This window comes from Mesoplodon bidens (assembly GCF_964165515.1).
Source record: "Mesoplodon bidens genome assembly, chromosome: 10".
NCBI lineage: Eukaryota > Metazoa > Chordata > Mammalia > Artiodactyla > Ziphiidae > Mesoplodon > Mesoplodon bidens.
In genome coordinates this window covers 97,871,799-97,897,841 of record NC_138172.1, presented here as the reverse complement: position 1 = coordinate 97,897,841, position 26,043 = coordinate 97,871,799, and the positions used below count along the sequence as shown (strand labels likewise).

The 26,043-nt window shown below is 41.4% G+C and overlaps 1 protein-coding gene across 4 annotated transcripts in view; it reads right to left on the bottom strand.

Annotated features, from left to right (window-relative positions):
* Positions 1-6,045: 6,045 nt before the first annotated feature.
* MAK (male germ cell associated kinase) overlaps positions 6,046-26,043 on the bottom strand; it is a 43,555-nt gene continuing 23,557 nt past the window's right edge. For 2 of the 4 annotated variants that reach the window (XM_081247576.1, XM_081247577.1), the window contains 4 exons: positions 22,466-22,638; positions 20,319-20,467; positions 16,270-16,401; positions 6,046-7,063 (listed from right to left, as the gene is read on the bottom strand). In XM_081247576.1, coding sequence (XP_081103702.1) covers positions 6,909-7,063; positions 16,270-16,401; positions 20,319-20,467; positions 22,466-22,638 — 609 coding nt within the window. In that variant the 3' untranslated portion in view covers positions 6,046-6,908. Of the gene's footprint in view, positions 7,064-11,563; positions 11,684-14,287; positions 14,363-16,269; positions 16,402-20,318; positions 20,468-22,465; positions 22,639-26,043 lie in introns of all 4 variants that reach the window. The other 2 variants (XM_081247574.1, XM_081247575.1) reach the window with 2 other exon arrangements.

Genomic DNA, 26,043 nt, shown 5'->3' with positions numbered 1-26,043 from the left:
CATTTCTGTAATAATTAGCGATGATGAGCATCTTTTCATGTGCCTGTTGGCCATCTGCATGTCTGTGGAGAAATGTCTATTTAGATCTTGTGCCCAGTTTTTGATTGGGTTTTTTTTTTTTATTTTGAGCTATATGAGCTGTTTGTATATAAAATATTTACTCTTCAATCCAGGACATTGTATGTCTCTTCATTTAATTCAGTTTTTCTTTTTTTAATGTCTTAAAACATTTTAGAGTTTTATTCACTTAGTTCTTTGCATTTCTATTAAGATGATTGCATGATATTTTATAGTTTTGTTATTATTATGCATGGAACTTCTTCATATATATTTTCTAATTAGGTATCAATCTGAGCAATGATTTTCTGATATTAATGTAAATGCTTCAGTTGACTCAAGCACATTGCTTGCCTTAGGTTTTTGTCAACTACCCTTTATCTAGTGCTATGGCTTTATGTTGAAATTAGAGACAATAGGATATTTGCTATCACTGATAATTCAACATTGTTCTAGAGACACTAGACAAAGTAGTAAAATAAGAGAAATAAATGAGATATAAAGTAATAGTGGAAAAGGAAAGAAATCAAAGATTTTAGGTAGTTAATATAATTGTCTATCTAGAAAATCCAAGACAAGCAACTAAAATCCTATTATAACTAATGAGGAAGTTCTATAAAGCTGCAAGAAACAAGATCAGCACCAAAACCCAATAGCTTTCTGTCAGCAGCCATCATCAGTCCTCTTCCGTACTATTGCCAATACCCAAGTCCAAGCCTCACTGTCTTTTAATCTTCTAACAGGACTCCCTGTTTTCATGCTTTGGCCCAACAATTAATTCTTTACCCAGCAGGCAGAGGCATATATCAAGTATAATTAGACTCCTAGTCTTAAAATTATTCATTCATCTCTCACTACATTTATATCCCTTCTTTAGTCTCTATAACATCCTGTTTTTTTTTCTTAATAGCACTTATAATAATTTGCAAATATATAGGGGTTTTTTTGTGTGTGTTTATTTAATGTCTGTCTCCGGAATGTATGTTCTATGAGATCGAAGAAAATGACCTTTTCGTTTCTACCACATATACCATATATACTACACTTAGTACATAGTAGGTACTTAGTAAATATTTGCTGAATGGATAGACTGATAAAATCTATTTCTTAAAAATAGACTTTATTTTGTGGAACAGTTTTAAGAGACAGTACAGAGAGTTCCCACACACCTTACACCCAGTTTCCCCTATTAGTAACATCTTACATTAACATGATACATTTGTTACAACTAATGAACCAATACTGATACATTATCACTAACTAAAGTCCATACTTCATACAGTTTCTCTTATTTTTTAACTAATATCCTTTTTCTATTCCAGGATCTTATCCAGGATACCATATTACATTTAGTTGTCATGTCTTCTTAGGCTCCTCTTGGCTGTGACTCTTTATTAGACTTTTCTTGTTTTTGGTGACTGAGTATTGAGGAGTACTGATCAGGTATTTTTTAGAAGGCACTTCCATTGGAATTTGTCTAGTGTTTTCCTCATGGTTAGATTGGGACTATCGGTTTTTAGGAGGAAGACCACAGGGGTGAAGTGTCATTTTCATCACATCATATTAAAGTTACATATACGAACGTGATACTACTGTTGATGTTGACCTTGATCATCTGGCTGAGGTCGTGTTCCTCAGCCTTCTCCATTGTGAAGCTATTCCTTTTTCCCCCCTTTCCCATACTGTACTCTTTAAAAGGAAGTCACTCTGCATATCCCACACTTAAGAAACGGGGAGTTCTGCTCTGCCTCCTTGAGGGCTGAGTTTCTACAGAAATTATTTGGAATTCTGCATGGAAGATGCCTCTTCTTCCCTGTCTATCCATCCAACCATCCACTCCTTCACTACGGAATCATGTATATATATTTCCTGGTTTGGGTTATAATCCAATACTTCTCCATTAATTTTCTTGCTCAAATTGTTGCAGTTTTGACCATTGGGAGCTCTTTCAGTTGGCCTGTGGGTCCTTTGACATAGCCAATCAGTGTAGGCTTTTTTTTTTTTTTCCTTGTTTTTTGTTTTTATAGAACTTCCCTACTTTCTGGCACGGTAAGGCTCCAGGCTCATCTTGTATATTTCATGCTCCGATACTAGAATCAGCCATTTCTCCAAGTAGCCCTGGTTTCTTTTACTGGACAGTGATACTAGAAACCAAGACCTGGTGCTGGATAATGTTTCTTGCTACTAGGACATTATTTTATACTTTTCATTCCTTTTCACTTTTTAAAGTTGTTATTCCTTTTTCTAGTTTCTTAAGCTAAATGCTCAAATTCACCATGTCTTCAGTGTTTTTGTTTTTCTCATAAATGGAACAAGTGTATAATTTTTTTCTTTGAGATCTGTTTTGACTGAGTCTTATAGGTTTTAATACAGAAGTCTGTCATTGTCCATTTCTAAAGGATGTTTATTTCATTTTTGATTTTCCCGTTTGACTTTGTAGTGGTTAGAACAATGTTTTTGAATTCTTAAGTGGATGATTTTGGAGGCATACTTTTTTATTCTACTTTTATTAAACTGTGGAAAGAAGTTGTGGCTTACATATTTCAACATTTGAGAATTTGAGATTTTCTTTTTGGCCTAACATAAGGTCAATTTTTTTGTGCATGTTACATGTATAGTATTTTGCCTTATTGATCAAAGTTCTATATAGTATGTATGGTGGGTAAATTTTGTTTACTGTGTTACTCATGTACTTATTTTAAGGCCTCTAGATCTGTTTTCTAAGAAAAACCTCCCACTCTGTGGTTATGTCAATTTCTTCTTGTATTTGTGGTTAATCTTTGCTTCACATATTTATGTTGTTTTAACATTTGATTTTGAAAATTTTCAAATTTAGAGAAAAGTTTGTCTTTCTCTTTCTCTCTCTCTCTCTCTGTCTCTGTCTCTGTCTCTGTCTCTCTCTCTCTATATATATATATGAACATATGAATATAGATGCAGAAATCCTCAACAAGATATTAGCAAATCCAATCCAACTATGTATACAGAGAATTACATAATATGATCAAGTGGGATTTATTCTAGGTATACAAAGCTGGTTCAGCATTTGAAAATCAATTAATATAGTCCATCACGTCAACAAGCTAAAGAAAAAAAATTGTATGATCAGTGATTATCAGTAGATGCACAAAAAGTATTTGACAGAATCTAACACCGTTCATAATAAAAAGTCTCAGCAAAATAGGGAAAAATGTCTTCAACTTGATAAAGAAAATCTATTAAAAAAACCAAAAACCCTACAGCTAACATCTTTCTTAATGAGGAGAAACTAGATGTTTTCCTGCTGAGATCAGGAACAAGGCAAGGATGTTCACTCCTACCACTTCTATTCAGCATTGTACTGGAAGTCCTGGCTAGTTCAATAAGAAAGAAAAAGAAATAAAAAGTATGCTGATTAGGAATGAAGAATAAAACTGTTTTTGTTTGCAGATGACATGATTGTCTATGTAGAAGATTTCAAAGAATCAACAAAGAAACTCCTGGATTTAATAAGTGATTATAACAGGAATTAGGATACAACTTTAATATAGAAAAGTCATTTGCTTTCTTATTTACAAGCAATGAACAATTCAAATTTGCAATTAAAAATTGCATTAGCACTAAAATAAACAGGTATAAATCCAACAAATATGTGTAAGATCTATATGAGGAAAATGACAAGACACTGATGAAAGAAGTCCAAGAAGATGTAAAAAAAAAAAATAGAGCGATAGTCCTTGTACATGGGTGGGAAGACCCAAGAGTGTCAAGATGTCAGTTCTTCCCACCTTGATCTGTATTGCTTGTTTACTGCAATCTGAGTCAAAAATCCAGTTATTTTGTGGATATTGGCAAACTGATTCTAGAGTTTATTTGGAGCAGTAAAAGACCCAAAATAGCCAACACTATTGAAGGAGAGAAACAAAGTTGAGGGACTGACTTAGGTGACTTCTATAAAGCTATAGTAATCAAGACGGTGTGGTATTGGTGAGAGAAGACACACAGATCAGTGGAACAGAATAGAGAGCCCAGAAATAGATGCACACAAATACAGTCAACTGATCTTTGACAAATTAGCAAAGGCAGTTCAGTGGAGAAAACAGTCTTTTCAACAAACGACGCTGGACAATAGACATCAACATGAAAAAGAATCTGTAAAATGATATACCTTTCAGAAAAATTGACTCAAAATGGATCATAGATCTAAATGTAAAATGCAAAACTGTAATACTCCTAGAATATAGGAGAAAATCATAGGTGACCTTGGGTTTGGTGATAGCTTTTTAGATACAACCCCAGAAGCATGATCCATGAAATAAAAAATTGGTAAGCTGGACTTCATTTAAATTAAAAACTTTTGCTCTGCAGAAGACCTTAAGAGAATGAAAAGACAAGTCACGGACTGGAGGTAAGATTTGCAAAAGACAACTGATAAAGGTCTGTTATTCAAAATACACAAGGAACTGTTTAAATTCAACAATAAGAAAACAAACTAATTTTAAAATGGGCAAAAGATCGGAATAGACAGCAGGGAGATATACAGATGGCAGATAAGCATGTGAATAGATGCTTCACATCCTATGTCATTAGGTAATTGCAAATTAAAATAGCAAGATACTACTACACACTAGAACAGCCAAAATCCAAAACACTGACAACACCAAATGCTGGTGAGGATGTGGAGCAACAGGAACTCTCACTCATTGCTGGTGGGAATGCAAAATGGCACAGTCACTTTGGAAGGCAGTTTGGTGCTTTCTTACAAAACATACTCCTACCATATGATCCAGCAATTAATCAAGTGAAGTGAAAACCGATGTCCACACAAAAACATGTACATGAATGTTTATAGCAGCTCTATTCATAATTGCCCGTACTTGGAAACAACCAAAATGTCCTTCAGTTGGTGAATGGATAAATAAGATACATATAGACAATGGAACACTCTTCAGTGATAAACAGAAATGAGCTATCAAGCCAAGAAAAGACAGGGAGGAATTTTAAATGCACATTACTAAGTGAAAGAAGCCAAACTGAAAAGGCTGTATACTTCGAAATTCCAACTATATGACATTGTGGAAAAGGAAAAACTATGGAGATAATAAAAAAAAAAAAATCAGTGGTTGCCAGAGGTTTGCAGGGAGGGAGGGGGGGATGACTGGGTAGAGCACAGAGGATCTTTAGGGCAGTGAAACTGTTTTGTGTGATACTGTATTGGTGGATACATGGCATTATACATGTCGGCAAAACCCACAGAATGTACAACACAGAGCGAGAACCCTAATGTAATCTACGGCCTTTAACTGATAACGGTGAATCAGTATTGGTTCATCAGTTGTGACAAATGTACCACACTAACGCAAGATATTTATAATAGGGAAAATTGAGGAGGGGGGAGATGATGGGGTACGTGGAAACTCTGTACTTTCCAATCAAATTTTCCGTAAACTTAAAACTGCTAAGAAAAATGTTGACTAATTAACAACAAAAAAAGGCCTCAGAGTATAAGTATAAAGTTTAACAATGTAAGGAAAACACAGTAGTTAACCATATTAATTTTAATATCTATTTGGAGTTTAAAAGTTTCCCAGCAACACAAAAGAATATTTTTGCTTTGAGACATTAATTAAAACTGTACACATATATATATAACCATTACCACTAACACAAATTACTCCTTAGATTTTAACATTTTTCAAGAAGGTGAGCTGAATCTTCTGTACAAAAATACCACGTTCTTACTATGCCTTTGTATAATGTCCACAAGATGATACCAATTACATTAGCATTTGTTACAAAGTCATAAAATACTTAAAAAATAAGCAGTTTGATAACATTATTCTTTAAAAAGAATATCTAGTCTGTAAAATGACATGCTTGAATAGAGTAGTCCTAAGTTCAAAATGTCTAACTACCAATTTAGAAATAAAACTAAGAAAATATGTAGTAAGTGAAATCACTGTGAAAGCAACTGAATGCATTTGCTCTTCAGAGCAAGTGTGAAGGTCAGAGCTGAGTCAGTGATCTGTCTGCAGCAGCAGCAAGAGTTTGCTTTGGGGAACGAGCTGGTATACTTCATCTTTGTGCCTCGTGGGAATACGGAAACAATGTATTTTGAAAGTCTGATGAGCACACTTGATGTGAAGATGACAGAACCTTGACTTGGTTAATTTGGAAGTCATCCAGCCATTGGGTTTGATAGTCACCACGAATTCATAGCAGTTGTAGTGATCAAAATCGAACAATCGACTCTTTCTTCACTAAAATCAGGTGATGTGATTTTGACATCTCTATGTTAAAGAAATTTATTTCTAAGAAAGATGTCCTGCTTTAGATTAGAATTATCATTGCTTCCATAATTCCAAAATAGAAAAATGATAATCATTGCCAAAATGGTAGAGTAGAACCTTGGCCAAATAAGAACCGTAACTGACAGTCCACAGACATCTATGTAACTGCTATAAAAACCCAAAACAGAACAAACCTCTGAGGCTAAACAATGAAATATTAAATAGTTTGGGTAAATATAAAACACTCTGAACACTTATTTCTGGAGACATTTTTAAAAAAAGCTTCTTATTGTACTTAGTATCTATTAATTTGTATATCAAATACTTGACACTTTGGCAAATAGTTTATTCAGTACTTTGTAAAGTCCTACCCATATATCAGCACTGTGGGCAGTTATGCTCAGAAAATGCATTTCATTTCTAGGAAGGAAAGAAAACAGGAGATGAGTTTTGCTCTTCAGAGTACCCACTATTACATATTTCTTCCAGAACTCAGTAGAAATAGACATCTGTAGACATTTCCCGGGGTCAGGGGACTTGCACAGACTCTGGAGCGATGCTGTGGGACTTCACACCAGACTCCTATCGGTGGCCTCCGTACTTGGCCACCCAGTCTGTCCTCCCGTGCACGGAGGAGACTGGCTGCGCACGGTTCACAGTATTTAGATTCTTGGCTGTAGGATTATAAGTAGGTCCTGAAAACTGCCCCCGACCAGTTTTTGTGTTCCAGGGATATTCTGAAAGAAAGCAGAATCAGAAATTAGAATTTTATTCAGATGATTATTAAATTCAAAATAAAGCAGTTCATTTTATGGGGGAAAATCTGAATTTATCTTTTTTAAAAAATATTATTTTTGGCTGCGTTAGGGCTTCATTGCTGCACGCGGGCTTTCTCACTAGTTGTGGCGAGCGGAGGCTGCTCTTCGTTGCAGTGCCCGGGCTTCTCACTGCGGTGGCTTCTCTTGTTGCGGAGTATGGGCTCTAGGCGTGCGGGCTTCAGTAGTGGCGGTGCATGGGCTCAGTAGCTGTGGCTCGTGGGCTCTAGAGCACAGGCTCAGTAGTTGTGGCTCACGGGCTCTAGAGCGCAGGCTCAGGAGTTGTGGCGCACGGGCTCTAGAGCGCAGGCTCAGGAGTTGTGGCGCACGGGCTTAGTTGCTCCGCAGCATGTGAGATCTTCCCAGACCAGCGCTCGAACCCGTGTCCCCTGTGTTGGCAGGCGGATTCTTAACCACTGCGCCTCCAGGGAAGTCCGAAAAACTGAATTTGTCTTTAAAAGATTAATTCAGTGGTCTCTAAGGTTTTTAAAATATATATATATATATATAAGCCAAAAATTCTATTGTAGTATTATGCTGACACCAGTTAGCGTTTTCAGCAGCTTAAGAGCCATAATTTCTGGTTTATAGTTCTGACACTGCTACTGTTTCTTATTTGGGCTCACTGAAGTGCCCATCATATTTTGATAGGTGATACCAAACCCTTGGATGACCAAGAACAACTCCTTGGTTTAAGTTCAATGGGCAGTACCCACAGTGTCAGTGACTGTTTAAAATCCCACTGTGGTTACATCTAAATAATATCTGAACACAGTATCACTACGGAAAATGTATTCAAAATTGTGAATCCTGTAAAGCTCTGGCTTCATGGAGCCACACAGATGGGGTCACATAGCAGGTTTCTCTTTAAACATGAAAATGTGGTTTTTGGAGTCAAGAAACTTCATGTTTTATTGGGAAATCGATGGATGATAACAGAATCCCTTTGAAAAGTGAGCCATTCTTAGGATCCCAAACCTTTCATCACAAGGTTTGTTTTATTCATACATGTATTGGCTGATAAAAATTTTGTGAAAATTTTAATGTGTTAGACATTTGTTACCTGAACAATTTGTAAGCTCAGATTGCTTGAACATGTCACATGACAAAGCAGTAAATCATTGCAGAGAAACCTTTAATATCCTCAGTCCCTCCTTCACCCCTTCCTCACTTCAAACTGGGAGCTAGGTATCAGAGCTGTTCTCTCTGATGTTCCGTCTTTCTGTTTGGGATTTAAATATCTTTTCACACTATGTGGTAGCTGTCATTCTTGGATTATACTCTGTAGAAGTCAACTTTGAAATGACTCTCTAACCATTCTGTACACCTAACACTAGCTGTACTATATTTGCATGGTTTTCCCAGTTTTTTCTTCTCTTTTTACTGTAGAATTGGAAGTATAGGAGGAACTTATGGGAACATGTGGGTCCTGATGTGTTGCTATAGCCTCAGCTTAAAGGGAGCAAAGCCTTACGTGAGGAACTGCCCTGGTGACCATCACCCCAACTGCTTTGTGGTTCAGTTGGGACAAGGAGGCCAAGAGTTCTTCCTTGGTTCGACAGGTCATTTCATCCCACTCTTAACTGGGTTTAAAGTTCTCAAAGCCAATAAAAAGCTCCTTAACAACGACAGGGACAGTGTCTAGAAGGGCCCGTTAAGTGCACCATATTTTCTAGGAATAGCCCTTCAGGCATAACCCGCTGGAGTACAGGCCGGCATCAGTCTGGTAAATCAGTGCACTCACACCAAAATGGTATCATGGGCAGAGGAGAGCACGTGGGAGGGGAGGGCAGGAGGGAGGAGACGGTAAGTCCCCGGGACTGAGAGAAAGGGGACGGGGAAACCCGTCCTTAAGCTAACAGTGGGTGAGAAGTGAGGCGTCTGGGGAGTAACGTCCAGAGAAGCTGTTTTTCCAGATGATGACATAGTGTAAGTCAAGTCCTAAATGCATTTGAAGGAAACTGTGTCCAGGCCAACATTTGTAAAACCTTCTTTGGAAAGGGAATCATTTTGCCAGTAAGGCGGTAGTGTTGACGTTTAGGATTCCTTTCTGAGAAATAGCAGAGTTTTAGGACTCCAGCACCCTTGGTGAAGAACTCAGTAGCTGACAAAGGAGCCCAGGTCTCGTGTGGGGCAAAGAAATGCTTTGTTCAGCAGCTGTCTGTGCCCACACGTCACCACTCCCCAGAAGGGAGCTGGCAGCCCTCTAACACTTGCTGTGCATTTATTTTAAAACCTGCATGTGTCCTATCAAGGGCATTTAACTTCTTGTAGGAAATGTTTGCTGAAGGAAAAGGTGTTTGCCTCTAGTTAAGAATGTAATCCATGCCACTGCTATATAGCTTTTAGCAAGATAGAAAACTTCTGTAAAATGGAGATAATGATGGTTCCTTCTGTCTTAGAGCCATTGGGAGAGAGTTCAGTGAGTTAATGCATGTAGAACAGGGCCCCGTGCTTCTAGAGGGCAGCTGTGTCTGAAAGAAGTCACTCCTCTAGCAGGGGACAAGGATGTATGAGGGGGTTTGGCTTGAGAGATGACATGGGGAGGGAGGCAGAAATTAATGTGCTTTTTCTTCTGCAGACTTGGAGGATGAGGAAGCAGAGCAGAGAGGGAGGCTGAGAGAAGGGGAAATAGTCGAGTAAATACGGTAATGGCCTGGTTTTATTCTCTTGTGGGAAACTGTCACACCAGTGGCAGGGCTGGAAGACACATCTCTTACCGAACAGTGTTTTCCTAAGGATTTGCACTGACCACGTGAGAATGGTTAATATTTACTTCTTTTTTTTTTTTAACCTTTCCTCCTATCACGATCTGTAGGAAAATCTGATAAGCAGAGTACAATGAAGAGATGAAAAGTTATGGGAAAACAGTTTACTTTAAAAAATGAAAACAGGAATATGCATGCTAATCTGACAGAATAATTAATATATAAAGGCCTCCAATCCCTTGTAAAAATATGTTCAAAAATACCCACTTTCACTTTCTAAGAGCAGGTACTCAAAATAATTTGAGACGTTATGATTTTCTGCCTTCATATTAAAAATTGCTACCAAGCCATGGCTAATGACTCATGATAAGGCTGCCCTAAAGTATTTAAGGCTTCATAAAAATTACTGCTGTATATAAAATATTTATATATTTTGTTTCAGCAGAGAGAGAACGGAGCAGTTCTTTTCGCAGATAAGGTAACTGAGTACTGCTTAAGCAGTTCTACCGTGGTAAGAAATAAAAAATTACGGAAGTCCAGTGCTTTTTACAATTTTAGCTCCAAGAGCATGAGCTTTAAAGACTGATAACTCTAATCAGCAGTTCTATAAGATAAGATCCTGGCTGGGACAGACTGGGAGAAGACTCTTGAAGTCAACTTTTAAATTAAACTGTAACTAGATATCTTGTCAAACTTGTAATTATCTGCCTCACTGTTTATTTTAGGTGCTTTAAGATGGGTATCTATTTTAGACTGAAATAACTTAGAGAACATTCATAGTCAGATCTGGTCGACTCAAGTACAGAATCCTCACTTCCGTTTCAAGAGCGTCCCCCTGAATGTGGCTGTCACACGCCACGCCACTGCAGAGCAGGTGACCTAATTAGTCATAGCGTCGGAGGGTGGGGAATAAAACTTCACCACCTAATATATTACAGAGCAAAAGCCAGTCAAAGTTCTGCCGCAGTTTAGTTCTAAACCCTAAGATGGACCTGCAGAAGGACGACCCGTTAACTGATACGTAACAGGGTCTCAGCACCTGGTGCGCTTTCCGCTCCGTGCCAGGCACCCGGCGGGAAGCTCTGAAAAGTGCATCCTCGCACATCTCCTCGTGTAGCATAGCACACTCTTCGGAATTAGACAGTTTCTCTCCCAGCTCCACTATTTACAGGCTGTGTGACCCTAGGTAAATTACTCAATGTCAGTTTCCTCATCTGTAAAAGATCTACCTCAGGGCTTCCCTGGTGGCGCAGTGGTTGAGAGTCCGCCTGCCGATGGAGGGGACACGGGTTCGTGCGCCGGTCCGGGAAGATCCCACATGCCGTGGAGCGGCTGGGCCCATGAGTCATGGCCGCTGAGCCTGCGCGTCTGGAGCCTGTGCTCCGCAATGGGAGAGGCCACAGCAGTGAGAGGCCCATGTACCGCAAAACGAAACAAAACAAAACAAAATATCTACCTCATCAGGTCATTGGGAGGATTCAGTGGCACAGTCTGTGTGTCTGACCGAGAAAAACCACTGAATCAGAGGTAGCTCCTCTTATTAGGCTCTCAAACCACATCTTTGGGAGAAAAATGGGACATTTTGCCAAAAACAGAACTTTAGTTAATAGCTGAGACTAATTTAAAAGTCTTCACTCAGGAAAGGTGACTATAAACTTTAAAACGCTCCTTTCTGATCAGAATTCTCAAAAACCGTATCTGGACTTGTTCTTACCTGAAGCTGTCGCACCGAGTGGCGCTAAGTGTATCCTCTGGCCAGCTGACCCCACTTCTTTTTTGAGAAAGGAAGGAATATATCCTGACTGATTGTAAGTAGCATAACTTCTGAGATTTCCTAGTGATGTATCATAAAGTTTCAGAGTCAGAAGGTTAATATTTTAAAGCACTGGAGAGTAACTTTGATTACAAGCACTACTAAGTCTCAATTCTGTTTTGTGGGGCGTCACCTGTATTTCATGTGCGGCACTACGGTTTTACAGATGTTCCCATTCAGTCCATATAACAGCCCTCTTAGATGCATGTTACTATGCACACCTGACCTGGCTAACTTCTCACAGTTAGTAAGTGACCAAATTAGAATGCGAACCCAAGGTGTCCCCCTGAATGTACCCAGGTTTTTATGACTCCACTTCTTAACCTGAAAGTATATTTCCTGCCAGGAAGCCCCCATCCCTGCGGTGCTCTCTGAGCACTTCTTCATCTTGTAAAATCACCCTGATAAGTGCACCTATTCTCATAGGGGCTGTTGTAGGGATTGAATGAGATGAATGCAAAGCACTTAGCATAGGCTCTGCTGTCCAACACGTGTCAGCTGTCACCATCCTCATCACTATTAGTGAATGATCAATCTGGGGGGAAATGTAAAGGCAGGAGACCGGTCAGGAGGGCACTGCTGTAGCTGAAATGAGAGAGAAAGTAAGAGAGTCTGAACTTAGACGGTCATGGAGGGATGGAGGAGGGAACCAGCAGGTGTATAGGGTGGGAGGGGTGGGAAAGAGAGTAACATAAACCCCTAAGTCTGCAGTGTAGGTGACTGAGAACAGGATACGGGGGAAGAATCAAGTGTGGGTAAAGACCTGGTTGGTGCCCATGGGAGGTTCAAGTCACAGAGGTCCAGCAGGCCTGGAGATCTGGAATGATCGGGGCATGGCAGTGATGGCGCCATGGGCTTGGAGGAGCCAGCTCAGAGGGACTGTGGGATGTGCAAAGACCCAGAATAGAACAGAACCCAGGGAACAGAACACTAAGGGGGGGAAAAGAAAAGGACCCTGCTGGGGAGAGAGTGGAGAGGTAGACGGTAGGAATAGGGTCTGGAAGCTCCAGAGAAGACAGCGTGCGACAAGGAAGGAGTAGCAAATCAGGCAGAGGTCTGGTGGGGTTGGCACCGCCCTGGGATTTGGCTGCTAGCAGGACAGGCCGCGGCAGGAGCTGTTTCAGCGGACCGAGGCAAGCTGAGGACAGACTGCAGTGAGCTGAGAGGTAAAGTGGAAATCAGAGGAAAAATGAATGTAACTTCTCTTTTAAGGAGCCTGGCTACACCAGAAAAGGGACAGGTTTGTCAGTGAGAAGGTGAATCAGGGTTCTGACCGCCTTGGTGGTTTCAAAGAACCGTTCATCTGGCAGCTATGACTGAAGCTTATTTTCACATGGTGTCATTTGACCACAAGGCTGGGCTCTGCCTTCCTGTGTCCCTGACGTCTGTCCGGTGCTGGGCACAGCAGGCGCTCAATAAGTGTTTGCTCCTGGACCAACAAATGTCAAATGGCAATGTTATTTCTCAGACCCTAAAGGATGTTACACAGTAAACACGTTATCAGTTTATACGATTTTTAACACTGCTGAATTTTGCATAGGCATTGCTGCCTCATGTGTCCTTTCTTTTCGCCTTGAGGTACTCGTTCTAATTCACGAATCAGCCCTTTACTTCAAAAGACTTTTTGAAAGGGAAGTTCAAGGCAGTAATCCCATTCAGTAGCAGCCTGAGAACATATCTCCTGGGACATCCATGGCGATCCAGTGGTTAAGACTCTGCACTTCCAATGCAGGCGGTGCGGGTTCGATCCCTGGTCAGGGAACTAAGATCCCACGTGCCACGTGGCATGGCCAGAATAAAAAAAGATCTCTCCCACCCTCATCCCCATCATCAGAGCAAACACTTATTAAATGCTTATCGTGTGACAAAAATCCTAGGGATGGTCGTATAATAATGCCTCGGTCAGTATTATTTCCTCTGTCTTACAGGCGGGGAAACTGACTTAGAGGACCCAAGTAACTTGCCCAAGGTCACAAGGCTAGTGAGTGACTGAACAGGGACACATCAGGCTCTAAAACCCATGCACTGATCAGTTACAGGATGCTTCTTCCTATTGGAGGAAGAAGTTGCTAAGGGAAAATGCATAGAAAATTGTCTTCTTAAATTATTTTGGCTTTTCATTTGAAGTACCTTGTGAGCTGCAAATTTTTAGGTTGGAGCCAATAGTTAGCACTGTTTAAACCACTGACAGCAAAATTCTAGGAAATCCATCATCTCTATGAACTTGGTTAACTTTTTCTTTTAAATGACGGTTCATGCTCAGAAATGAGTCTCAGAACTTAAAAAAACATTTTCCAGGAATATTGGTTATAAAATTAGAAAATATTCTTTTAATTATTTTTAGTAGATTTGCTTGATTTCTTTAACTTGCCATAATTAATTTAAGAAGACAAGCATAGAGCTTTTTGAGAGCTAATTACTCTTAGAATTCCAACTATGAAAGAAAGAGGTTCTTGATGGTGTGGATGCTTCTGTCTGTCCCAGTCCTGATCTGACCCCTAAAAGCAGGTGACCTTGGCCTTCGTAGTGGCCTTTTATGACAAGATTTGGGGTAGATGTTGAGAAGAAAATTGGACAGGAGATTCAAAGAACAAATTGTACTCATCTACGAGGCCCAGAAATTACCTTGTGAGTCCTGTAATTTTTCAGGAAAACTTTCATTGCATGATAGTTTTTCAATTGGTTTAATTATGCTTTCTTCTAAAGAGAAGGCAGATGGAAGGAAGGAATGAACAATAAGGAGAATGTTAGGAAAAGCAGAGAAATATAGGAAAAGCAGAGAAAAAATGGATTCCATGATTAATGAAAAGATGCAGAAAGAAACCTTAAAATGTTTCTCTGAGAAACTGCTCTCAGTGCTGTCTCAGCTTTCATTTGGTGTCAGTCGTATATTTCCCTGAGACTCAAAGTTAGTTGTGCAGCCGTCATTTCACCTGATTGTATTTAACCACTTGATTCAGTGATTATTTTTAAATAACTGAGAAAAATTAGCAAATTGCAGTGCCCACAGCACTATTAAATGGATAAAATACCCAGAGCATTTGATGTCACATCAGAACACCTCAGGAGACGCCTCAGTTGCTACACAGTGACCCTCAAACTCTTTTGATCCAATACCACCTACATATTTTTTAAGAAAGAACTCTCTACCCCTTCAGACACTTCAAGCTGATATCTAAAATGTTTCCTCATAAGTTTTACAGTTCCAAAGGATTTAACTTCTGGCACACTGTAATTATAGACATTTAAAAATAAAACTATTACATCTCTTTTAAATATAATCAGTGGAATCTAAATACCATAGTGATTTTATGCTCACCAGTACTGACTTAAGAAATACATGACCACATGGGACTTCCCTGGTGGTCCAGTGGTTAAGACTCTGCCCTCCTACTGCAGGGGGCACCGTTCGATTCCCGGTCCGGGAACTAAGATCGCACATGCCACGTGGTAAGGCCAAAAAAAAAAAAAGAAATACATGACCACAGTCCTTTTTAACAGGTAGAAATTTCACATGAATCCCTTTTCTCTCTAAAATTTTATTTTCATTCATATGTCAACTCCCAAATTTTATCTGAATATAATTTTAAAGTCTTTAAATTAACCAGTCAAAAATGTGCATAGGTTGAGGGGCTTCCCTGGTGGCGCAGTGGTTGAGAGTCCGCCTGCCGATGCAGGGGACACGGGTTCGTGCCCCGGTCTGGGAAGATCCCACATGCCGCAGAGCGGCTGGGCCCGTGAGCCATGGCTGCTGAGCCTGCGCATCCGGAGCCTGTGCTCTGCAAGGGGAGAGGCCACAACAGTGAGAGGCCCGCCTACCGCAAAAAAAAAAAAAAAAAAATGTGCATAGGTTGAAACTTTAAAAACATTTCTTGTAACCAACCATAAGTATATTAAAATACTTTTCTCTGGATTAAGTTAATTATAGTTAGAATGATTCGTTGTATATAATTTATCAAAAAAGATGAATATTACAGAATTTGATTATTAAAAGTGAAAAGTCAGATTTTTCTTGGAAATTCATCTCTTAATGAGAAAGATGGGACCTTTTTCAAGTGGTTCATGTATCCATCAATAAATATTACTTATTGCTAAAATCAGACAGGATTCAGCTTCATTTTTTTTTTTAAAGATGGGAAGCAAGGAGAAATCTTGTAAATGCATAGTTGGAAATGAAAAGTGTTTTGTTACAGCTTTGTTACTATAGTCTTTGAACACTATTCAGAGTTACAGATCAAATATCACATAGTGATCTCATAAAAAATGATTTCAAAAAAACTTTCATTTTCTGTTGGAGTACAGTTGATTTACAGTGTTGTTATTTTCACAAATGATTTTTAATTATCTATTAGCTATAACTCAATTAGGTTCTCCTTCAATTTTTTAAAAGCTAAGAACTGGAAACCACTTGACTTAAAAAGGATTTATTTGTTCCCCAGTCATCAGAGTTACTCACTTTCTCAACACTGACACCAATATATCAAACTAGCCCTTTGACTGGCACCCCACATATTTTTACACTTTGGGGAAAAAGGAAACATTTAAAAGTAAAAATCCGCAGAAGGAAAACAGTGTAAGTTCATACTTTAAATGTAGTCTTGCTTTACCTGCATTACTCCTTTTGAAAGCAAGTTCTGCCCCCGTGGGTCCCAACGACTTAGGAAATAACTGGCTATTCCAGGTATATGGGTTCGTATCCTTTCCACTGGCTATCAAGGACACGTTCTTGGGGTTTACACCTTAGAAGAACAAAACAGTCATTTCAAAGGTTAGAGTGTGATCATAAACTTGAAGGAAAAATATACATTCAAACTAAGACTAGAAAGAATGTGAGGGAATGGAAATAAATTTTGGCTACAGTGTAGCAAATACTTGCTTTTTGATGGACCCTCAGATGATCCTCAGCCCTAAATACAATAACCTGGAATCCTCACGGTGTCTTTTAGAAATGTTAAGTTATTTTCTGTAATACAAGTAATGATAAACATTGGACATTTCTTGCTAAATGTCTCTTAAAATTTGAGGTGGCACAAAAATTTTCTTCCAAAAGATATTTCCATGTCATACACTTATTTTGAGTGTATGCTCTGTGCCAGACCCATGAGGAACACTTGGGGTAGCTGGGGAAAACAGACACGCGGCCAAGAACCCAGGGGAACTGAGAAGTTCGGAAGTACATGTAAAGATCCATCCGTGAAGCTTATTTGCATATTGGATATAGTAAAATATAAACAGCTAATTGTTTATGATTTTCTGAAATCTGTGAAATGTGGACTCGGCCTTGGACTTTGGTCCCAGTGGTCAAAGGGTGTTGTTTTAACCTAGTTTTAAGAGATTTGAGAACTTCCTGAACTTGCTTTCTTTTGACTGATAATTAAATTGGGTTCAGCTTAGCAGCCACCAGAGACATCACACTGTCTAAGCCTCCAGGTCATACGTGTAGAGTTCTCTTTAGTGTAGAAAACATCCTTACCGAGGACTACTATTAATGTAGAGAGAGGGTCAGTCCCTGTTCGGGGGAGCTTTGACTTTTCCCAAAGTGAACTCCTTGGCAAGGTTTCACATTTATGAGACATATAATAATATTCATTGTTTTAAAGCCAGAAACAAGCCTGGTTGTTCCAAACCAAGCCACAAGGTTACCTGTCATCAGTTCTCTAAGGAAACACTCCATCAGGTAGATCATTCCCCTTTATTGTAGGATATTCCTCTTTATGGATTTTGGTTTCTAATAAAATACCTACAAATAGAACTATAATAGGCAATTCCCTGACAATAAAGAAGATGCACTAGGTAGCAATTACTCAGGTTAAACACACACACACACACACACACACACACGCGCGCGCGCGCGCGCGCGCGCGATATTTACCCCCAAAGAAGGTGCAAGGTCAGGGGAGAAAACTACAAATCTCTTCGGGTGAATTTTTTTTTTTTTTTTTTTTCCTGCGGTACGCGGGCCTCTCACTGTTGTGGCCTCTCCTGTTGCAGAGCACAGGCTCCGGACGCGCAGGCTCAGCGGCCACGGCTCACGGGCCCAGCCGCTCCGCGGCATGTGGGATCCTCCCGGACCGGGGCACAAACCCATGTCCCCTGAATCGGCAGGCCGACTCTCAACCACTGCGCCACCAGGGAAGCCCTAGGTGAATATTTTTTTATAAATACAACAAAGAATGGGCCCTGAATACTTAAATTATTTTAATACGATTAGCCTTGTGATATCCGTAGTCCTTTTTTTTTCCCAGTAAATACATACTACACTATTGAAAATAATTGCTTTAACTCTTTGTTAAAAGATTTCAATATTCTTGGAAATAGACAAAATCTGGAATTTTAAAACGTATTAGTTTACAAGCTTTTCTGGGGTACCTTCTATAACCAAACACCGTTAAAGAGAAGCAAAAATTAATATACTATCATCCCGTCCCCTCAAAGGACATTAAAAAAGTCAGTCAGCAAATATTTACTGAGCACCTACCACGTGCCAGGCAGTGTGTGTGGCACTGGAGAAAAAGTGGTGAACAAAGTAGACCAGTTTCTGCCCTTGTGGCTCTTATAATCTACTCTAGTGAGAAGGGAGACATGAACAGTTATAGATAATTAGGTGAGTAATTAGCAGTGTGCAAATTATGCAGAAGAATCTGGCGCCAAGGCTGCAAAAAACAGAAGCCACAAAGCCAGTCTTCTAAAAAGGAAATTTTAAGCTGGAGTGTGAATCATGATAAGGACTTGGTAGGAGTTGGGGAGATGTGTTCCTGGGAGAGGCGTCAGTGTGGGCAGTGGACCTGGGAAGCGGAAGAACTCGGAGTCCTCGGCAAGGATGGAGCAGGGGCAGGTCGTGGCCCAGAGTGAGGCTGGAGAGGGGAGCAGGCAGCGGATCACAGGGGAGTTCGTGGGTCTCGCTAAGAAACTTAAAACGCAGTAGGAGAGGCACATATACAAATGACACAGGACGTTGGATACACTGGGTGGAAGGAAGGACCATAAGTGATAATGGGGCTCGAGAAGGATCCACAGAACAGGGTTTCAAAAGTGCTGGGACCAGGAGTGAGAGCAGAGGGCACCGCTGAGATCGTTAGCACCTCCACTGTCTACTCTATTTGCAACAACTACCTTGTGATAATTGAGTACCCAAAGCTTACGGGGCGAGCTGATGGATGACTGCAGTCCCGTCGTTAAGTAACAGAAAACAGAATCTCAAGAGTCGTGCTCCAGTACACAGCCGGTCAGTAGCAGGTCAATAACTATGACTCTTGCGTCCCTCTCCCTGAAGGCCAGTGTCACAGATCTGCCAGTCATTGTAGTATAATGTCAGGCTGCCCTGAAATTATATGGTACATTTCTAGAGCTTCCATGACCCTAAAAGTTGATGCTTAATAAGACCTTAATACTTGGCTTTATGGTAAAAAAAAAAAAAAAAAAGGAAGGCCCCCAAAGTTAATACTCTTTGTTATTCCTGAGGATATTCAGTGAATTAACTACAGACCGTAAATAAATGTCAAGGATCACTTCTCCTTTGCATTTCTGTCCTCTGCAGTTGCTGGATCACGATAGGTGCTCAGTAAATGTTTGTCCAAGTGACTGAACTGAGCTCAGTTCTAGTTTCAGATCTCACCCAGCTCTAGAGGGGCCATCTTTGAGACCAAACATGCCAAAATAGGGTACAGTCAGGCTCAGGTTTAGATTTCAAACAGTTCGTTCTAATTTTGAGTCTATTTCTTAGGCTTCAATTACAGCCATGCTTCTGACCCAGCGTAATTAGTAGAATTTGTTAGATCTTTCTGGTGAAAAAGGAAATGATCAGATGGGTCTCAGATACCCTGAAATACGTTTCTGAAAACTGCATGAGGGGAGCAAACAGAGCTGGGAAAACAGGTGTCTGCCAAAAATTTTACAATACCCTTTTCCACCACCAGAGGGCGCACTTCTACAGCGAGGATGAAGCACTGATTTTATTTCAGTGAAATGGATTCAATTTTCTTTCTTTTTTAAACAGGGAAAAGTGTCCCCCATGAATCTGTGTTCTGGAAACTTTATTACACCCCTGCTTTTGCAGTCAGATCCGAACTTCCTCACGGTTTCAGCACCGAAACTTACTAAACTGGTGTCTTTGCACCTTTCAAAAGTGCACCCTCTCTTCCGGTCTTAATTCCCACTCCTCTCACCGTCCTAAGGAACAAGTCATCACCCTCTCTATCCAGACGTGTGCAGTGGCCTCCTGACCAGTCTCCTTGGGCCCCTCGACCAGTCCCCTACCCTTTTTGAGCCCCTAGCGTGGTCTACCTAGCAGCCAGAATGATCTTTTAAAAACACAAATCAGATCATTTAGGAAACAGTATAAAATTCTACCTCTTATAAGAACTGGTAATGGGAGTGCAGAATTGTTTGAATACAGTTTACAGAAGGCATAGCTTTGGTGGGGGAGGGTGGTATTTTCTGAAGCATACTCGTCATCTTGATTGGTGGCTGCCAGGCATTTCCTGAGCAGACTTCACAGAGGCAGGAGGTCCAGAAAAGTCCCCGGTGACAGGCTGAGCCCGCAAAGAGCACTGTGATTGTATTTCACTGGTGCCCTTTCTTCAGAGATTCAAAGACCCTGGAGCATGACCTATTAACTATTCTAGTTACCAGGAAACATTTTATTTTTTCTGCTTACCTGGAAGGTATCTTGATTGTTTCAAATAGTACTGTTTAGCTGTTGAAGCAGTTGACAGTTCAGGATCAGATTTTAGGGAAATAGCAGCGGGTAAGTTCTTGTTTTCCCCTGTTGAGTGGTTGGGGCCTGCAGGTACTGACTCTGGAAGCCTTGAAAGTCAACATAAAGTAGCATCACCGGGTGAAGAACGGGAAGATGACGGCGGCTATGCTCTCGCCCACCCTCCGCCCGTCTTTTCAAGCCAGTCAGTGGTTTCCATCAGAGACGTTCTGCCGATAGGAGCACTAAATGACAGTCCCTCTCCCTGAGTAGATATCGGGCAGTGCATAGAATCATTCCTAATACTGGACAGTATGAGGCAGAAAGCTTTGTAACTAAGCAGCAAACTGCCTGTGTGCAGTATGTTTCCATTTTTCCTGCGACAGCTGCAGCTGTGGATTTGTGATGTGGGAAGATGGCATGTTGGAAGGGAAGAGAATCACAGCCATCTCCAGCTGGCTACTCCAGCAGTGTGTAACCACTAAGGTTAGAACACGGTTTAGGCTGGGCTAAGAGAACTGAAGTGGGGAAGTGTAGGAAAGTCCCCAAACAGAATTTCCAAAGAGCCTAACGACATACAGAGACATCATGCATTTGTTGAGATGTGCCTGTTCCCCAGAAGGCAGAATCGACTTGGGCGGTGGCGAGCGCTTGGCTGGGTGCCTGGCGGGGTGCCTCTGTCCCCCAGTGTCCGGCCTCCTACGGCCCCAGTTCTGTGTAGGAACGGAGGTCTTCCGGCATCCAGGCTTAGCTCTGTCTAGTTCCCGAGGCCATCTGTCCGAGCGGCAGCCTTCGCTGCCAGAGGATGGGGCTGCGATTGGTTTTGCTGCCTGTCGCTCTGTGTGCAGCCCTGCACCACGACCTTCTCTCCCACCTGTGACCGGGCCTCTTCCTGTGCTGAGGCCTGGCCCCCCTGGCCAGCTCTCGTCACCTGTCTGACCCCAGGCCTCTGTGGTTCCCCCCCCCCGGAAAGTCCTGCTCACCACGTCGACCCCCTCAGGGATGGACACTGATGTGATTGGCCCTTTGAACTGCTGGCCACCACTTTGGGGTGGCCCTGGACACAGGGAGCCCCCTTCATTAGAAACAGCCCTACTCATTTCTGGCCACTGTGTTTACACCCTGCTTTCCAACACAGGCTAAAATACCCTGTTTCTAAATGCCGGGTTTTCCCCTTAAGAGAAATACATACAGGACCAGGAAGGGTGAACAGCCAGTCTTCTGATCTGTCCCTTTGGTTAGCACCTCAGCGCTTGTTACACTCTCGTGCTCGGCAAGATTGGAAGTGGCTGAGAGGTGTGACTTTGTGACTTAAAAGTGGAAGGGGGATTCAGCAGGTTTATTCTGTTTATTCTCAAGTTTGTGGATTTTAGGGAGGAGTACCTGTGGAACTTGGGGATCTGGAAATTGACTGGCTGAGAATTATCTCCTCATGGGAAGTCTTCATCTACCTTCAGAGGTATGTGTACTCCAAAGTGCAGACTTCTGCACCGTGCAGCGCCAACCAGCTGTGAGAGAAATTTCCCTGACTCATGCGCCGTCTTTTCTCCCTATTCCTCTTCTGTTCAAAGGCGGGGCAGGGACAAGGAAAATATTCTCCCAAAATATTCACCAAAATTTCACCCATCTTCACCTCCAAGTTGAATAATGCGCTAATGATGATGCCAACTGAAAAGGGATTGCTAGAGATGCCAGACTTCCAGGAAAAGTTCAGAAAATGATCAAAAATGTTTAGAACAGCAGGCAAATAAATGATTAACTCTGAACGCCACCACCAGAGGAAACCGTTACCTTTGTAGATTGTGCTTTGCTTTTTGAGAAGAGGCACGTGGATTTCAAATGGGAATTATGGGGATCATAATTTAACAGGGGGCACGAGAAACTGAACTAGAACTGCCTCCACACACGCCCAGCCACTGGTGCTGAGCGCCGTCACTGTGAGGGAGTCAGGAGTCTTGCTTTTTCAGAGGTGAGCACAGAGGTCTGGATTTGACGGAGAAACGATGTTAAGCTACTTCTTGTCTTTTAATACGTACACTCATTTATACTTAATGAGTAAAGTTGATGCCAGGTGAAAACATATTTTCCCGAGAAATGTGAAATCTTACCGAAATGGAGAATCTGTTTTCCTCGTTTCTTTGAAAACACTCATGCTTGGCTTCTTGGAATGGGAGACCCCGAAGTCACAGTCCTCAAACTCTTCCCAACCGTCTTCAGCCTTGAACACAGCCTGACCCCAACGCCTCCTGGCACCTTTATGGCCCAGAGTGCCATTTGGCTTCTGTGGTGGGAAACCAGTATCGTCATCTTTAATCGGGTTCCGAATGCCTTTTATGTGCAAGCTATTATATATGATGCTGAGTCCCCATCCTCAGGGAGCTTTCCATACAGTTCAGGAGATAACATATATACATATTTAAAAGTATTAAAAAATAGGTAGCACATGCTAAAAATATGATAGGAAATTGAGAGAGGACAGATCTCTGTGAACTTGGGTTGGGGAAGTCTTGAATACGTAGGATCAGAATGGACTCTTCGTTGATGTGTAATCTGGAAAACTGCCACGTGTGGCTGTGTCTCTTTGGGCAAATGACTTAACTTTTCAAAGCCTTAGTTTCCTTCTCCTTAAATGGCGACATACAGTATTTATCTAACTTAGTGTTTTCGGATTTGATAGTAAAATACATCGAAAGTTTTTAGGTTAGGGCCTGGCACATAAGCATTACTGTAGGTTAGGTATTGTTGTGGTTGGTATTCTAGAGTTTGGAAGAGGAGATGCATAGAGGACAGCTTTTTAATAGGAAAGTGCCAGAGTGTGTTCCAGGGGGAAAGGGCAGACTGCGTTTACTGAAGCAGATGGTTCGTGCTGGATGGAGGATAGGGTTGTAAAGACAGGCCGATGCTATATGATGAAGGGCCTTCATTGTATGCCTGGGACATTGCAGCTGTCCTATGGGCAGTGGAGAACACTGGATGTTTTTGAGATTAAAAAGTGATGTGATAAAGGCAACATTCGAGAAAGGTCAGGCTCCTTAGATAGGAGGCCTTTGCAGTTACAGTGGTATGCCGTAACAAGAGCCACGGGTTCATGGTGGTTGGAAAGCTCAGGAAGGAATACATTTGCTGTTAACAAGAAATAAAAGGTCTGGACTTTTTTCTGTCTCTCCGAACAGAGGTCAAGGAGAGTGTAGCAGACACTGCTTCCTCACTAAGATTTTGTTCAGGGCAGCAATATGCCCATGTAAAAGATCTGAAATGCCAGCCTCCCTTGCAGCTCTGTGTAGCCATGGGACATGACCTAGCCGGTGAGTTGTAAGTGCAAGTCTGTTGGGAGGGGCTTCCACGAGAAACAGTTTAGGCTCTGCCGGCCTGTGCCAGTGTCTTCCACTCTTCCCCCTTCTGGAAGGCAGATGCAACCCCAAAGGAGCAGCAGCCAGCTGTGGCCACAGGACCGAGAGTCACCTGCTGAGGAGGGCAGTAGAGCAGGAAGACAGAGCAGTCTGGTTCCTTTTATGAGCTGCACCAGCCCTGGCTTACCCACCACCCGCCTTCTCGCCATGAGAGAAAAACAACCCCTCGTGGTTTAAGCCACAGTGGTCAGGTTCTGTCATAAGTCACTGAATGTAATCCTGTTGGACACAGAGAAGGAAAGGCAGGGATGGCTTTAAAAATGTGAGCCTGACTGTCTCAGAATGGTAGCTCTGTTAACAAAAATAAGGAATGAGGAAGAAGACCTGGTCTGGGGCAGACCATGGGGTGGTTTGGGGGCATATAAACTGAAAAATCCAAAAGGCAATGGAAAATTGGGGAATTTGGAAGCAAGGTCAGCAAATACAGCTGTGTATGAAGTAAGAAGATGCTTAAAGAATGGATATGCCATTGCTTGAAGCTGATGGTGCCGCAGTGATGGATGATGAACAAAAAGTGGTATTTGCCAACTTCTCTTATACTCTTGTTTCTTAGTCAGAGAGAATGAGCTCCAGACTAAGGAGAATAAGAAGATCTAAAGCTCCAGGTGAGTAGAGTTAATCAAAAGTTATACTTGGCTGAGTCCGAGACTCTTATTTATTTCAGCTGAAGTGTATGTAAGGGTCCTGCTGAACAATGCCAGTAACATCAAGTCATCTCATGTCTAAGAAGATTGGAAAGGGATAAATATTAATAATTTTTATAAAGTAGAAGGTGGATTTTTGCAAACTCCACATTAATAAGTTTGGTACCAGATGAGGGCAAAGATTCTAACATCAGTTATTAAAGAGAAAGTTTTTGAGCACTAAGGAAAAAAGGTGGTAGATCACACAGGCCACCATTTTTCATAAAAAGCAGACAACGAATGCATGTAGTCTATATGGCCTTCAGCAAAGGAGGTGACAGGGTCTTCTTTCATGCTATCAAAGAAATGAAGTAATGAAAGGACAACAAAGGAGCATCAGTACTGTCATGGGCTGAATGTTTATGTCCCACCAAAATTTATACCCCAACTCCAATGGGTTGGTATTTGGAGATGGGGCTTTGGGAGGTAACTGGGGATGAGATGAGGTCATGAGGGTGGGGACCCTCATGGTGGGATTAGTGCCCTTAGAAGAAGAGAATCCAGGGAGCTGCTTTCTCTCTCTGCCATGTGGACAAAGCAAGAAGGTGCTTTCTACAAATCAGGAGGAGGGCCCCATCAGGAATCAGGTTGGCTGGCACCTTGATCTTGGACTTCCCAACCTCCAGAAGTGTGAGAAAGTAAATTTTTGTTATTTAAGCCACCTAATCTATGGTATTTTCTTATGGCAGCCTGAGCAGACTGAGACAAGTACATAGTTCAGTAATCTGACCAAGAGTACTGATTAATGGATCGGTATCCATCTAGAAGAAGGTTCTAGTGGCTTGCTGTCCCAAGGGTACATTGCTATTCTGTTCATCGTGAAGGTACAGGAGGAAAAAAATGAACAACCATTCCATAGCTGGTGACAAGCTGGGCAGAATGGTTAAACTGAGAAGACAAAATAAGGGTTCAAAAATACTTATTAGAAATGTGAGAGGTAAAGATAAGGTCTTCCAATTTTTTGAATTCTAGAGATCAAATACACAATGAGAGGTATAGAATATGTGATTGAGCAGAAGCACTTGTAAAAAACAGACTTGGGAATTGTAGTTAACAGAATGCTCAATCCCAACTCTGGAACTCATCAGCCATCTAAAAATTTCGGGCTAGTTTATTGGGTACTTTAACTTAGTGAATGCATACGAGAGGGTGGGAGGGTGTTGCATAGTGCTTAGTAGCTATTTAGTAATGTTAACTTCCTTTCCTTCCCTCCCAATGTGAGTCAACATTTTATGGGCCTTCCAAGAAAAAAAAGTAGTCCCCGATGGCACGAGTGAACACAGGGTTCTGGAATGTTGGCGGTGATTCACCCTGTTTTATATTTCCTACCTACTGTCTGCCTCCGGTTCTGGCAGGGGAAGCAGGAGGGTGAGGGGACTCAAAGGCTCCTTCATACACAGGAACCGAGGGTCACTCAGACATCAGTGAATTACATCCCTGTGGAGTACGTGAAGGAACTGAGGGTGTTTCTCTTAGAGAAAGGGGCAGATAATGTAAGGGCGATTTTCAGATATCTGAAAGGCTGCCTTTCTGGAAGAGTGATTAACTTTTATTAAAAGCTACAGAAACCAGATTTTAACTCAGTATGAGGAA